The 17291-nt window shown below is 45.1% G+C and overlaps 1 protein-coding gene across 1 annotated transcript; it reads right to left on the reverse strand.

The window, feature by feature from the left end:
• Window positions 1–969: 969 nt before the first annotated feature.
• Window positions 970–2777, reverse strand: LOC125520359 (splicing factor ESS-2 homolog). The gene is given in 2 exon segments (XM_048685258.1): window positions 970–2539; window positions 2541–2777. Coding segments are annotated over 2 exon segments (1479 nt in total). The 5' UTR covers window positions 2670–2777; the 3' UTR covers window positions 970–1189.
• Between the last annotated feature and the right edge of the window lie 14514 nt (window positions 2778–17291).

Raw genomic sequence — 17291 nt, forward strand, 5'->3', positions numbered from 1 at the left:
GAGCATGTAACTGTTAGCCCAGCAACCCATAATGCATACGAAACAAAATATCAGTATTGACATAACCAAGCTGGCCTATATAACAAGAGCAATTATCTAGGTTATCCTAATTGTGAATTCCAAACCAAGCTTTCCTAAACAAGGCCTGTATGGTGATAAAATTGTAAATACTGGCCTCTACTATGTGAACAAAAATAGGCTAGATTCTAGATCAAAGCATATATATGAAATTAAGAACAGTTTCTTTCATACCCAAATAAGCAGCCTTAGAGAGCAAACCAGTGAATCAACACATAGCTTAGGCCAAACACTACCAGTTTTACTTTCTTCTAATATACTAGCCTGATCAAATGGGGCTCAAAAAGGACTTCACAATAAGAGGGCATTCACAAAGAAATTTATATAAAATTTAGTAAACCGCAGATATATCATAACCTCGTTATTATATAACTGGAAGAACAATAAACTTGACCGCAGCATAACTAGAAAAGCACTAGTAAGTACTTCTCCCCTGCGTTTTCAGAATCCTTTGAATCAAAGAGGCCCTCAGAGTTGGGACTTGAGACCCAATACATCAAGTCATCCAATCAAATGATGGGAAGAAAGTGTGTGTACGTTATGTGCTACATGAATCCAAACCGAACTAAAGAAATGACTACTATGAATTTAGATATTCCGCTAACAACAGAGTAAGTGTGCAACTACCAAACATACATTAAATTAAGTGCCATTCCTTAACTCTGATATGACCTGTTATAATCGCTATAATACACGCCAAGCAAACAAAACCCAAGATGACAAACCGTCTTGCATCTTGCACATGCGCGAGAAGTTATTTTGGTAACACCACTACTGCGACCATATCATATGCATTTCTGGTTTCTAATATTCAGGTCAGGGAGATTCAACCTAGACTAGATTTTACTTTCTGATAAGATTAAACTGCCTGTAAACTATATAAACAGGAAATTTGGTGTCAATGCATATTTTAGTAAGACCTTTGCAAAATCAGTAAATCACAATACACTAAGGGAGCCTGCCATGCAAATGCAAGAATAGTTTAATGACCTGGCAAGCCCTCTAAGATTTCCAGGCTGAAAAAACTACCATCATTTTTTCCCGATACAATACATGGATAGCATCGATCAGTTTATGAAATGGATATATATAACATTGGGGTTTACTGAAATCACCACGGAGGGGTGGAACCCTTTCTCGCCGAAGGAGACCGTGATCCCAAGCCTGGGTCCGTTGAAAACCTTGTCTTCGGGGTGCCTGCAGATGGGGTCGACCCTCTGTAACTTGCACGGAGAGACTCATCAATGGTTCGTGTGGATTTTGCGATGGCATTCCTCACAAACTTCTGTGCTGCAGGAGACAGATTTCTGGGGCTTGCACTGCCTCCTCTCACAGGGGATGGCAATGGTGGCTTGTGAAACATATGTGTTCGCGCTTTTATCTTCTTCGCAGCATCCCTGGACAGCAGGTGTGCCTTCACATCTCGAACAGGTGGAGGTGGGATCTTGAAATGTGACCTCTCACTACCCCCTGGTGTCTCGTCAGGATCCAACCTCAGTGGTGTTCCATCAATCTCACCCCATGTCATGAACGGGGACTCATCCACACCAGGTGCTGGCGATGGTGTCTTCACAAAACTGTACCCATTGTCTGCTTTCTTCCCTGATTCAATGTAAAACGGGTTTGGTGTCTTCCTTAGATCCTCCAAATCATACTTCTTTCCTTTATCAGGATCATTGTAGGCCATTCCTCCAGGAGTAGAGCCTGCAACTAGAGCATACAGTATGGCAGCTGCCTCCTCCTCTTTGGGTCTCCCGTCTTCAGCCAGAGCCTTCCCATGTAACCTGGTGTTTGACTTGTCGATCTCCTTGGTGAGCCCCTTCAGCCGCACCGCAAGCTCCTCATCAGTGAGCGGCGCTTCCCCTCGGTCGGCCGGGTGGTACATGAGCAGGTTCTTGGCCGTAAACTTGGCACCCTCCAACGTACTCGGTGGCTGCCCAGATGTACCATAGCCATCAGTTATTCTGTCGCGCTTAGCATCCTCCAACAACTGTTTATCCGCCACCTTGCCAGGCTCCAGGAGGTGGGCATAGCGCTCGCGGCGGCGGTGGTTGACCTTCTCGAGGATGCGCGAGAAGGACTCGTTGTCCTCGCTGGTGTAGCGGCGGAAGAAGTCGTCGAGCGAGAGCGCGGCAGAGACGTCCTCGTCCTCCTCCTCGGGGTCGCCTGTGGTGGAGGGGGCGACGGCGGGGGTCGCGAGGAAGGACGGTGAGCGGAGCGCGGTGGAGGTGGCGGGCGTCGGGGTGGGGAGGGGCCCGTTGCGCTGGAGACGGCGGCGGCGATCGAGGATCTTGAGCTGGGCGTCGCGGAGGAGGAGCGGGTCCCGGGAGCGCACGGCCTGGAGCCAGTCGAGGCGGTCGCGGAGGCGCGGGAGGTCGGGGAAGAAGTCGCGCTCGATGATGCGCTCGATGGCGACGACGTAGCTGTCCTCGTCGAGCACCTCCGGGCGGCGGCGCTTGGAGGAGGTGGTGGCGAGGGTGGACGCCGAGGGGGGGGGGGGGGGGGGGGGGGGGGGGGGGGGGGGGGGGGGAGGGGGGGGGGGAGGGCGACGGGGTGAGCTGGCGAGGGGAGTGGCCGGGGGAGCGGAGCATCGCGCCGGCGGCTCTTGGGCTAGGGTTAGGTGTTGGGGAATTGGGGATCGGGGAGAGGAAGAAGGCGAGTTCTGTTTCGCAGTTGAGATGAGTTGGGTTTGCGGTGGGTTTTCCCGGACCGGCGCCTGGCAAATATTGACGCGTCAAACCATCAAACCGACCCAATTGGAATCCTATGAGGTAATAAAACAATTTGGCAGATTAAATTGAAATGCTGAGACGTCTTATATTTAGAAACAGATGGTGTAGAATGAAATGATGATGAAACAAGTTCCTCTTTTCTTGATATAATTGAACCCGTTATTATGTGAATTTTGTCGATGGAGAATGTGCCCTAAGCATTTTTCTGCCTCTTTTGATTTAAAGAAATTTTATTGTTGTTATTTGATGATTTTTCTTTGTTTATTGTTTGATACGTACATGGATTGAAATCTTTTTCTTATAAGGATTTATTCAGACTTTATTCCTGTGGGTTTTTTATTCTTTTATTTTGAAAATTCTGCGAACCAAGAAGGCAAAGTTGACATGTACTCTCTCCGTCCAGAAATATTTGTCATCAAAATGGACAAAAAATGATGTATTTAGAACTAAAATATGTCTAGATACATCTCCTTTTATCCATTTTGATGACAAGTATTTTCGGACGGAAGGAGTATGTAATAGTGGCTTGACTGCCCACTACGAGTACACGCATCAACATAGGCGATTGGCATCAGCATCTGAGGTGCTTCCAACTTGGCATAAAAAGAAAACAAGATTTGCGCATTTTTGACAATTGTTTAGTTCGTCAGTCCAGTAATGACAACAGTTTTTATCGAAAATAGTCGAATAAATTATTATGTGTTGCGCAGTGAAACATGTGGAGGTCCAGATCATCTTTCTACATGGTAGTGCTCTTTGCGGGGAACTTCACACAAGGGAGATCAAACATCAAAGTGACAACCTCAATTGCTAGTGGGCTTTGACTCTCGTCATTTTTTGTTAAATTTATATAAACCCCATTACTTTTATGGGCTAACTCACTAAAATCTTCTAGAAGTAGCACATTCTCCTCTTTTTTTATGCCTTTCACGTATGAAACTTCAAAGATAAGAGAAAGGGATTGCACAAAGAGGAATATTCAAAAGAAGGGAACATTGGGCTAGCAGGAACATGGCATCATATGTGGTGTAGCTACGTCAAAGCGATCAAGTGATATCAAACAAGTGTACGTGTTCAATAGTGATATTTTTAATATGTAAATTTATCGATCCCGTGATGAGCCGAAGGCATTGACAAGTATAAAAATATCAATGCTTCACTCTAAGTGATGAAAGACGTAATAATGAAGTGATTTGTGATGTTGGAATTTCAAGGTAATGTAAACAACAACAACAACAACAACAACAACAACAACAACAACAACAACAACAATAATAATAATAATAATAATAATAAGTAAACGAGTGCAACCAAACCAAGATAGTACACCACCTGGCAGGAAAAAACAAAGGAAAAAAATAAAACACGTTGAACACGAAGAAATGTGCAATGATAAATATGACAACCTGAAACTCTAATTAATTTAACACTGACAAGTGATGAAATTCTTGATGGAGATGGTGAAGATGACTTGGATTAATATGTTCCTCTTGACGCTCCAATAACGGTGATGATGATTTCTTTGAATTCCCCGGTCGGAGGGGGCAGATCTGGCCAAAAACAGTCATCCAAAAAGGACACCAGGGTTTTGCTTTTAAAGCACGATAGAAAATGTGGTGATATGGATTCTTTGGCCCACATAGCATCATGCCTAATGCAATGGTTTGTCTTAATACTTAATAGCTTATTTGAATTCACGAGGGTTTCAGGCACCCTAATTTACCGGCTTTATAACATGATCCAACATCTTTGAATTCATTATACTCCCTAAGTTTGGAGCTCTCTCGGTCAATTGGGATGTCCAACTTTGAATTTGGTCAAGGTTTTGTTTGGGTGAACAAATCTACAACAACCAACTTGACACCATCTAAAAAGAGAAGTACTAGCATGCAACACATTCCCACTGATATAGTACAAGCACCACTAGTGCAAGATATGCGTGTAGGTCAATTAGCAGATACCACAAAATCACACCACCAGGAAGGGCCAACCAAAACACCACATTATAAAATAAGAAAACACACTCCATCGTCTCCCACGAGTGTCAAACCTTTTTGTGTGTGTGGAATCCCAATAACACCGATGGCGTAGCGAAGCACGTCCAACCTTTCTAATTTGCTATGATTTGTCATGAGAAAATTTGATTGGTCGTAACACAAACCTATGTTTATTCATGTGCCACTGCTGCTTCGAGAGATGCTACTAGTGAACTTATGAACGCTGGTTTGATTTCTCTACATAATAAACTCTCCAAACTGCTTTTATACGCACTTTTATTTTTCAATTATAAATTATTCCTAAAATACTTCAATACTTTCAAACACATTATAGGCTCATAACTTGCTGCAAAGTGGAAAAATCTAGTGAGCTTGACAACCACACTAGAAAACATTGGGGCACAAGGGATTTATTAACTAGTTCGGCGACGTTTTTTAACTGAGGTCAACGATGTTGCCTCTACTTACTAATATCTTGGTGTATAAACACGAGGGAACGTTGAAATGATCGATATAGTTGACTAGAGGGGGTGAATAAGCAACTAACAATTTTTAACTTTTCTTTATCAATTTAAACTTTGCACAAAGTAGGTTGTCTGGATGTGCAACTAGGTGAGCAACCTATATGATGCAACAACGAGTATACAAGCAAGCAAGAGATGCAACACAAAGTAAACTTGCACAAGTAGAGGTAAGAGATAACTGTAACATCCCAAATTTTCAATTTGGAATGTTATACACTAGATCATCATTGCATATCATATTTATTGCATTTTGGTTGATCCTAGAAATTTTTCGCAACTCAAGGACCCTCGGAGAGAGTTGGGGATTTCGTTATTTTCATATTTGAGTTGTCTCAAATTTTGAAAATAGGATCTTTTGATTTTATTTATTTTATCTTCAATTATTTCTATTACAAAAATATGAGAGAGGGAATAAAATGACTTTCCCAAAATAAAGAAATATTGAGGATTTAATAAAAAATCAAATAAGATTTTATTTGGTTTTAGTTGCTATTTTATTTGAATTTAGGAAAAAAATGCGTGTTTTTCAAAATTGCATTTAGGCCCCAAATAAATGTTCATCCTGTGCGGCTTGATTTTAGAAGACGGGGAAAGTTTATTTCGGGATTTTTGGAGTCCGTTTAGTAGTCCTTTTGTTTTTTTCTGAGCGTAAGTATTTAAAAAAACGTCCGAACCGACCTACGGGCCGTGCTAGGCCCGGACTCCTCCAGGCCTCAGCCTTTATAAGCCGGCGACCCACCCCGGGCCGAAACCCTAGCCGCCGCCCGCCTCGAGCCCCGCGCCCGCACCGCCGCCGCCTTCCGCCGCCGCCGCCCCGCGCCCTCATCACCCTCGCCGCCGCCCGATGCCGCCGCCCCGCCGGACCCCGCCGCCGCCTCGCCGGAGCCGCCGCCGCCCATCTCGCCGCCGAGTCGCCGAGGTTGACTCGCCGGTTTTCGTTCGATTTTTTTAGTTTCGTTTTTTTATCGGTTTTTTCTGGTTTTAGGCTAATCAGCGAGCGTTCGTTCGTTCGTTCGTTTTAACGAACGCGTTCTTCGTTTAGATTCAGTTAACGAATGTTCGTTCGTTAAACTATTCATCGTTTTTCTTTTTCTCCGATTAAATCCGCGATTTTTCTGATCGCGATTTCTGATCCGATTTTCGTTTTAGTCTAACTTTTCGCTCGTTTATCGGAATCAGGCGATTCAAGCGCCTGGAGTTTCGTTTCGAAACCCTCTTTCCGTTTAACCAACTTAAACAAGTTTTTGCCACTGTAAAAATTGCCTTAGATCCAGAATAGTAAACGAAGCCTGTTTCTTTTGCCTTTTGTCTTTCGTTGCTTCGTTCGATTTGACTCGTTTGCCAACCAGAGTTCTTAAGTTGAATTTTCTGGTTAGATCTCTTATTTGAGTTTTACCTGTGCATTAGTTGAGTACTTATTGTATGCTTGTTTGTTTGCGATAGAGTACCCGGAGTGCGCCGCTTGCTACTTCGAAATGCTAGGTTTCCCGGATCATCAGCAAGGCAAGTAACACTTTGATCATGTTTTTCCCTCTACCCAGTTTTATTGCATTAGATCAATCCTTACACATTGCATGATTAGGATCTAATTAAATTGTGGTTTGGGAAGTAGTTGAGGTAGTACCTATTACCTGCTTATTATCAAACCTTTGGGAGTTACTTCTACGTTTGCTTATTATGCCATGCTATGCTAGTAGACGTGGATTGAGTGAGTGTATCCATGACAAATGTGAGATCGTTAATTAATGGTTTATTTAAGGTGGCAACTTAAACACACATCTGGATGGATTGAGGTACCTGGACATTCCAGGATTGCCTTTTTTTTATGGACCGCCACCCAGACTCAAAGGGATCATGAGATTATTCATGCTAGAAACTTCCGTGTGCAGCCACAAGCTATTATGGGCTCTAGCATAGTTGACTAAGTCGTGCGAACTCTTACAGTGGTAGACTAGCAGATGTAGGGGATGTAGGTGGTACGGTCTACCCATCGTAAGGTGCTAGCGCTTCTGAAAGACTATGTCTCGGTCATCCGTTTCTCAAACACCATGTAGTGCGAGAAATCCAACGGAGGAGATCGAGTCTTGTGGGGAAAAGTACGCAAACCTCTGCAGAGTGTATAAACTAATCATGGTTAGTCGTGTCCCCAGTTATGGACATCTTGAGTATCTAGTACCTGGATTATCATGTGAATCTCAACATGTTACTATAAAATTAATTTTGATGGGTTTATTTAATGATGATGCTTAATTGGGATTGAGAATGTTGTCAACCATTCTCAATGTTTAACAACCACCATGATAGTTAAATAAATTTATTCCTTTGCAGTAGGGAAAATTGTCTTTACGCAAAACTGTAACCATAGAGCTTTCCACCAGCCAAATATGCATATAGAATAGCTGTTTCATTCCATTACTCTTTATGTGTTACATTGCCAGCATATTCCATGTGCTGACCCGTTTCGGGCTGCAACGTTAATGTTGCAGACTTTTCAAACGACGATTAAGGAGTTTTAGGTCGTGGTTCTATACTCAGTGATGCCGTTGGAGTTGGACTCACTTATCTTCCAAGCCTTCCACTGTTATCGTTATTAGATGGCCTTAACCATATTTATTGTAATAAGTTCTCTATTGAGACACTCGATGTAATAAGTGTGTGATTGCTACTCTGTTACAAATCCTTCAAGTACTGTGTGGTGTTAGCATTACTGATCCAGGGATGACACCGGAGCACAGAGATTGGATCGTTTGAGGTCTGGTCGCTACAAGATGGTATCAGAGCACACGCTGACTGTAGGACACGACCACTAAGCTAAAGACCTATATCACTACTCACTCTCTTCTCTTTCTGACTCCTCATATTTTCTACTCATTTAGGATGGCGGATGCAAGGAACAAGTTCACTCAACCGGATGAAGATACACCCTTTGGACGTCATTTGAAGGAAGTCACTAGATATATGAACATAGGAGTACCAAGCTTCACCGACACCTACAACGCCACTTTACCTGAAGAAGAGCGCTGGATGATTCAAGTTCAAGTTCCAGGAAGGACGTTCATGCCAGTCACTGAGCCCATAGAGTTTTATTTTGATGCACCAACTTGGAGTCTAGGAAAGAGCATGGCAGCTCACATCGCCATGGGACGCATTGGAGAAGTCTACCGAAATGATCTCAAGGATACTATCTACCAGATTTGTGGGCGTCGAGATGAGCACTGGGAGATGATCAGCACCAGGAAGGATAGATCAGTTGCAGCATTTATCCAGGAGTTAAATCAGCACATTCGACGTCAGGAAAACCAGATGTGCGCCGACATGATAGATCTAAAGAAGGCAAGGACAAGAATCCAGGAACTGGAGGAAGAACTCAAGGCTACTCGTGAAGATTATGAAGAGGAAATTGGAGTATTAGTGGAGAAGAATGAAGATCTGATCAAGAAGATCGGAATATTTATGGGAGGTCCTACACCAGTAGAAGAAGACGAAGAACCCAAGGAGATTCGCCCGGAAGACTACATCATCATCGACGACACCGACTCGGATCCAGATGATAGCGATGATGACTACGTTGATGAAGATGGGGCAGATATCATGGAGTCTGCAACCGAAGAATATTTCTAGTAGACCACCTCATCAGTAGTAGTAGTCCACCATGTAAATATAGTAGTCCGAGCACTTTTGCGATAGTTAGATCGATTGTATGCCCTTGTTTGATTGATTGAATGAAGTGAATTGTTTGCTTTTGCCTCATGTGCATATGGGTAGTGTTTTCTCTTTAGACCCCCTCTATTCTTAAATCTCATCTTTTCTAAAAACCCTCAGATACCTCCGAGACGTGACCCCGGATTTACCTTTCCACCGGAGTTCACTCAGTTGATCCAGCAGCAGAACACATTGATGCAGTTGCTGTTGGAGAACGTTGCAGAAAACAAAAATTTTCCTACTCGTTTCACCAAGATCATCTAGGAGTTCATCTAGCAACGAGTCATTGGATGCATCTACATACCTTTGTAGATGGCGCACGGAAGCGTTCAAAAGAACGGTGATGATGAAGTCGTACTCGACGTGATCCAAATCACCGATGACCAGCGCCGAACGGACGGCACCTCCGCGTTCAACACACGTATGGGACGAGAGACGTCTCCTCCTTCTTGATCCAGCAAGGGGGAAGGAGAGGTTGGTGAAAATCCAGCAGCACGACGGCGTGGTGGTGGATGCAGGGCGTCACAGAAGCAGGGCTTCGCCAAGACTACGAGGGAGAGACGTAACGGGGGAGATGGAGGCGCCAGGGGCTGGTGTGTAATCCCTCCTCTCCCCCCCACTATATATAGGGGTGCCATGGGGGGGGGCGCCGGCCCTAGTAGATGAGATCTACTAGGGGGGGCGGCGGCCAAGGGGAGGTTTCCCTCCCTCCCAAGGCACCTAGGGGTGCCTTCCACCACATGGACTCTTCCATGGTGGAACCCTAGGCGCATGGGCCTATAGGGGTGGGCGCCCCAGCCCACTATGGGCTGGGTTCCCTCCTATTTCAGCCCATGTGGCCCCCCGGGACAGGTGGCCCCACCCGGTGGGCCCACGGGACCCCTCCGGTGGTCCCGGTACAATACCGATAACCCCGAAACTTGTCCCGACGCCCGAAACAGCACTTCCTATATATAATTCTTTACCTCCGGACCATTCCGGAACTCCTCGTGACGTCCGGGATCTCATCCGGGACTCCGAACAACATTTGGGTTTCTGCATATACATATCTTCACAACCCTAGCGTCACCGAACCTTAAGTGTGTAGACCCTACGGGTTCGGGAGACAAGCAGACATGACCGAGACGACTCTCCGGTCAATAACCAACAGCGGGATCTGGATACCCATGTTGGCTCCCACATGCTCCACGATGATTTCATCGGATGAACCACGATGTCGAGGATTCAATCAACCCCGTACGCAATTCCCTTTGTCTATCGATATGTTACTTGCCCGAGATTCGATCGTCGGTATCCCAATACCTCGTTCAATCTCGTTACCGGCAAGTCACTTTACTCGTACCGTAATGCATGATCCCGTGACCAGACACTTGGTCACTTTGAGCTCATTCTGATGATGCATTACCGAGTGGGCCCAGTGATACCTCTCCGTCATACGGAGTGACAAATCCCAGTCTTGATCCATGTCACCCAACAGACACTTTCGGAGATACCCGTAGTCTACCTTTATAGTCACCCAGTTACGTTGTGACGTTTGGCATACCCAAAGCACTCCTACGGTATCCGGGAGTTACACGATCTCATGGTCTAAGGAAAAGATACTTTGACATTGGAAAACTCTAGCAAACGAACTATACGATCTTGTGCTATGTTTAGGATTGGGTCTTGTCCATCACATCATTCTCCTAATGATGTGATCTCGTTATCAATAACATCTAATGTCCATAGTCAGGAAATCATGACTATCTGTTGATCAACGAGCCAGTCAACTAGAGGCTTACTAGGGACATGTTTGGTGTCTGTTATTCACACATGTATTACGATTTCCGGATAACACAATTATAGCATGAATAAAGACAATTATCATGAACAAGGAAATATAATAATAATGCTTTTATTATTGCCTCTAGGGCATATTTCCAACAGTCTCCCACTTGCACTAGAGTCAATAATCTAGTTACATTGTGATGAATCGAACACCCATGGAATTCTGGTGTTGATCATGTTTTGCTCTAGGGAGAGGTTTAGTCAACGGATCTGCTACATTCAGGTCCGTGTGCACTTTACAAATTTCTATGTCTCCATCTTGAACATTTTCACGAATGGAGTTGAAGCGACGCTTGATGTGCCTTGTCTTCTTGTGAAACCTGGGCTCCTTGGCAAGTGCAATAGCTCCAGTGTTGTCACAAAAGAGTTTGATTGGCCCCGACGCATTGGGTATGACTCCTAGGTCGGTGATGAACTCCTTCACCCATATTGCTTCATGTGCTGCCTCCGAGGCTGCCATGTACTCCGCTTCACATGTAGATCCCGCCACGACGCTCTGCTTGCAACTACACCAGCTTACTGCCCCACCATTCAAAATATACACGTATCCGGTTTGTGACTTAGAGTCATCCAGATCTGTGTCGAAGCTAGCGTCGACGTAACCCTTTACGACGAGCTCTTTGTCACCTCCATAAACGAGAAACATTTCCTTAGTCCTTTTCAGGTACTTCAGGATATTCTTGACCGCTGTCCAGTGCTCCTTGCCGGGATTACTTTGGTACCTTCCTACCAAACTTACGGCAAGGTTTACATCAGGTCTGGTACACAGCATGGCATACATAATAGAACCTATGGCTGATGCATAGGGGATGACACTCATCTCTTCTATATCTTCTGCCGTGGTCGGACATTGAGCTGAACTCAATTTCACACCTTGTAATACAGGTAAGAACCCCTTCTTAGAATGATCCATATTGAACTTCTTCAATATTTTATCAAGGTATGTGCTTTGTGAAAGACCTATGAGGCGTCTCGATCTATCTCTATAGATTTTGATGCCTAATATATAAGCAGCTTCTCCAAGGTCTTTCATTGAAAAACTCTTATTCAAGTAGGCCTTGATGCTGTCCAAGAGTTCTATATCATTTCCCATCAAAAGTATGTCATCTACGTATAATATGAGAAATGCTACAGAGCTCCCACTCACTTTCTTGTAAACGCAGGCTTCTCCATAAGTCTGTGTAAACCCAAACGCTTTGATCATCTCATCAAAGCGAATGTTCCAACTCCGAGATGCTTGCACCAGCCCATAAATCGAGCGTTGGAGCTTGCACACCTTGTCAGCATTCTTAGGATCGACAAAACCTTCCGGCTGCATCATATACAATTCTTCCTTAAGGAAACCATTAAGGAATGCCGTTTTGACGTCCATTTGCCATATTTCATAATCGTAGAATGCGGCAATTGCTAACATGATTCGGACGGACTTTAGCTTCGCTACTGGTGAGAAAGTCTCATCGTAGTCAACCCCTTGAACTTGTCGATAACCCTTAGCGACAAGTCGAGCTTTATAGATGGTCACATTACCATCCGCGTCTGTCTTCTTCTTAAAGATCCATTTATTTTCTATGGCTCGCCGTTCAACGGGCAAGTCAGTCAAAGTCCATACTTCATTTTCATACATGGATCCTATCTCGGATTTCATGGCTTCCAGCCATTTTTCGGAACCCGGGCCCGCCATCGCTTCTTCATAGTTTGAAGGTTCACCGTTGTCTAACAACATGATTTCCAAGACAGGGTTGCCGTACCATTCTGGTGCGGAACGTGTCCTTGTGGACCTTCGAATTTCAGTAGGAGCTTGATCAGAAGTATCTTGATCATTATCATTAACTTCCTCTCTAGTCGGTGCAGGCACCTCAGGAACATTTTCTTGAGTTGCGCCATTTACCGGTTCAAGAGGTAATACTTCATCAAGCTCTACTTTCCTCCCACTTACTTCTTTCGAGAGAAACTCTTTCTCTAGAAAGGACCCATTCTTGGCAACAAAGATCTTGCCTTCGGATCTGAGGTAGAAGGTGTACCCAACAGTTTCTTTTGGGTATCCTATGAAGACGCATTTTTCCGACTTGGGTTCGAGCTTTTCAGGTTGAAGTTTCTTGACATAAGCATCGCATCCCCAAACTTTCAGAAACGACAACTTCGGTTTCTTACCAAACCATAATTCAAACGGTGTCGTCTCAACGGATTTCGACGGAGCCCTATTTAAAGTGAATGCGGCAGTCTCTAAAGCATAGCCCCAAAAGGATAGCGGTAAATCGGTAAGAGACATCATAGACCGCACCATATCCAATAGAGTGCGATTACGACGTTCGGACACACCGTTACGCTGAGGTGTTCCAGGCGGCATGAGTTGTGAAACTATTCCACATTTTCTTAAGTGTGTGCCAAATTCGTGACTCAAGTATTCTCCTCCACGATCTGATCGTAGAAACTTGATTTTCCTGTCACGTTGATTCTCAACCTCACTCTGAAATTCCTTGAACTTTTCAAAGGTTTTAGACTTGTGTTTCATTAAGTAGACATACCCATATCTACTCAAGTCATCAGTGAGGGTGAGAACATAACGATAGCCACCGCGAGCCTCAACACTCATTGGACCACACACATCAGTATGTATGATTTCCAATAAGTTGGTTGCTCGCTCCATTGTTCCTGAGAACGGAGTCTTGGTCATTTTACCCATAAGGCATGGTTCGCACGTGTCAAATGATTCATAATCAAGAGACTCCAAAAGTCCATCTGTATGGAGCTTCTTCATGCGTTTGACACCTATGTGACCAAGGCGGCAGTGCCACAAATATGTGGTACTATCATTATCAACTTTACATCTTTTGTTACTCACACTATGAATATGTGTAGCAATACGCTCGAGATTCATTAAGAATAAACCATTCACCATAGGAGCATGACCATAAAACACATCTCTCATATAAATGGAACAACCATTATTCTCAGATTTAAATGAGTAGCTATCTCGAATTAAACGAGATCCTGATACAATGTTCATGCTCAAAGCTGGCACTAAATAACAATTATTGAGGTTTAAAACTAATCCCGTAGGTAAATGTAGAGGCAGCGTGCCGACGGCGATCACATCGACCTTGGAACCATTCCCGACGCGCATCGTCACCTCGTCCTTCGCCAGTCTCCGTTTATTCCGCAACTCCTGCTGTGAGTTACAAATATGAGCAACGGCACCGGTATCAAATACCCAGGAGTCACTACGAGTACTGGTAAGGTACACATCAATTACATGTATATCAAATATACCTTTGGTGTTGCCGGCCTTCTTGTCCGCTAAGTATTTGGGACAGTTCCGTTTCCAGTGACCCTTCCCTTTGCAATAAAAGCACTCAGTCTCGGGCTTGGGTCCATTCTTTGGCTTCTTCCCGGCAGCTTGCTTGCTGGGCGCGGCAACCTCCTTGCCGTCCTTCTTGAAGTTCTTTTTACCCTTGCCTTTCTTGAACTTAGTGGTTTTATTGACCATCAACACTTGATGTTCCTTCTTGACTTCTACCTCCGCTGATTTCAGCATTACAAACAACTCAGGAATGGTCTTTTGCATCCCCTGCATGTTGAAGTTCATCACAAAGCTCTTGTAGCTTGGTGGAAGCGACTGGAGGATTCTGTCAATGACCGCATCATCCGGGAGATTAACTCCCAGCTGAGACAAGCGGTTATGTAACCCAGACATAGTGAGTATGTGCTCACTGACAGAACTATTTTCCTCCATCTTACAGCTGAAGAACTTATTGGAGACTTCATATCTCTCGATCCGGGCATGAGCTTGAAAAACCATTTTCAGCTCTTCGAACATCTCGTATGCTCCATGTCTCTCAAAACGTTTTTGGAGCCCCGGCTCTAAGCTGTAAAGCATGCCGCACTGAACGAGGGAGTAGTCATCAGCACGTGTCTGCCAAGCGTTCATAACGTCTTGGTTCTGTGGGACGGGTGGATCACCTAGCGGTGCTTGTAGGACATAATCTTTCTTGGCAGCTATGAGGATGATCCTCAGGTTCCGGACCCAGTCTGTATAGTTGCTGCCATCGTCTTTCAGCTTGGTTTTCTCTAGGAACGCGTTGAAGTTGAGGACTACGTTGGCCATTTGATCTACAAGACATATTGCAAAGATTTTAGACTAAGTTCATGATAATTAAGTTCATCTAATCAAATTATTAATGAACTCCCACTTAGATTAGACATCCCTCTAGTCATCTAAGTATTACATGATCCGAGTTAACTAGGCCGTGTCCGATCATCACGTGAGACGGACTAGTCAACGTCGGTGAACATCTTCATGTTGATCGTATCTTCTATACGACTCATGCTCGACCTTTCAGTCTTCTGTGTTCCGAGGCCATGTCTATACACATGCTAGGCTCGTCAAGTTAACCCTAAGTGTTTTGCATGTGTAAAACTGTCTTACACCCGTTGTATGTGAACGTAAGGATCCATCACACCCGATCATCACGGCGTGCTTAGAAACGACAAACTTTAGCAACGGTGCACAGTTAGGGGAGAACACTTCTTGATATTGTTATGAGGGATCTTCTTATTTACTACCGTCGTTCTAAGTAAACAAGATGCAAAACATGATAAACATCACATGCAATCAAATAATAAACGTGACATGATATGGCCAATATCACATAGCTCCTTTGATCTCCATCTTGGGGCTCCATGATCATCTTGTCACCGGCTTGACACCATGATCTCCATCATCATGATCTCCATCATCGTGTCTCCATGAAGTTGCTCGCCAACTGTTACTTCTACTACTATGGCTAACGCGTTTAGCAATAAAGTAAAGTAATTTACATGGCGTTCCTCGATGACACGCATGTCATATAAAAGAATAAAGACAACTCCTATGGCTCCTGCCGGTTGTCATACTCATCGACATGCAAGTCGTGATTCCTATTACAATAGCATGAACATCTCATACATCACATATAGATCATTCATCATTCATCACAACTTTGGCCATATCATATCACAAACCACTTGCTGCAAAAACAAGTTAGACGTCCTCTAATTGTTGTTGCAAGTTTTACGTGGCTGAATTAGGGTTCTAGCAAGAACGTCTTCTTACCTACGTTAAAGCCACAATGTGATTTGTCAACTTCTATTTACCCTTCATAAGGACCCTGTTCATCGAATCCGCTCCAACTAAAGTGGGAGAGACAGACACCCGCCAGCCACCTTATGCAACTAGTGCATGTTAGTCGGTGGAACCGGTCTCACGTAAGCGTACGTGTAAGGTTGGTCCGGGCCGCTTCATCCCACAATACCGCTGAAGCAAGAAAAGACTAGTAACGGCAAGAAAGTTGACAAATCCACGCCCACAACTAATTGTGTTCTACTCGCGCAAGAAGAACTACGCATAGACCTAGCTCATGATGCCACTGTTGGAGAACGTTGCAGAAAACAAAAAATTTCCTACTCGTTTCACCAAGATCATCTAGGAGTTCATCTAGCAACGAGTCATTGGATGCATCTACATACCTTTGTAGATGGCGCACGGAACCGTTCAAAAGAACGGTGATGATGAAGTCGTACTCGACGTGATCCAAATCACCGATGACCAGCGCCGAACGGACGGCACCTCCGCGTTCAACACACGTACGGGACGAGAGACGTCTCCTCCTTCTTGATCCAGCAAGGGGGAAGGAGAGGTTGGTGAAGATCCAGCAGCACGACGGCGTGGTGGTGGATGCAGGGCGTCACAGAAGCAGGGCTTCGCCAAGACTACGAGGGAGAGACGTAACGGGGGAGATGGAGGCGCCAGGGGCTGGTGTGTAATCCCTCCTCTCCCCCCCACTATATATAGGGGTGCCATGGGGGGGGCGCCGGCCCTAGTAGATGAGATCTACTAGGGGGGGCGGCGGCCAAGGGGAGGTTTCCCTCCCTCCCAAGGCACCTAGGGGTGCCTTCCACCACATGGACTCTTCCATGGTGGAACCCTAGGCGCATGGGCCTATAGGGGTGGGCGCCCCAGCCCACTATGGGCTGGGTTCCCTCCTATTTCAGCCCATGGGCCCCCCGGGATAGGTGGCCCCACCCGGTGGCCCACGGGACCCCTCCGGTGGTCCCGGTACAATACCGATAACCCCGAAACTTGTCCGAGGCCCGAAACAGCACTTCCTATATATAATTCTTTACCTCCGGACCATTCCGGAACTCCTCGTGACGTCCGGGATCTCATCCTGGGACTCCGAACAACTTCGGGTTTCTGCATATACATATCTTCACAACCCTAGCGTCACCGAACCTTAAGTGTGTAGACCCTACGGGTTCGGGAGACAAGCAGACATGACCGAGACGACTCTCCGGTCAATAACCAACAGCGGGATCTGGATACCCATGTTGGCTCCCACATGCTCCACGATGATTTCATCGGATGAACCACGATGTCGAGGATTCAATCAAAC

Source organism: Triticum urartu, chromosome 7, assembly GCF_003073215.2.
Source record: "Triticum urartu cultivar G1812 chromosome 7, Tu2.1, whole genome shotgun sequence".
Classification (NCBI taxonomy): domain Eukaryota; kingdom Viridiplantae; phylum Streptophyta; class Magnoliopsida; order Poales; family Poaceae; genus Triticum; species Triticum urartu.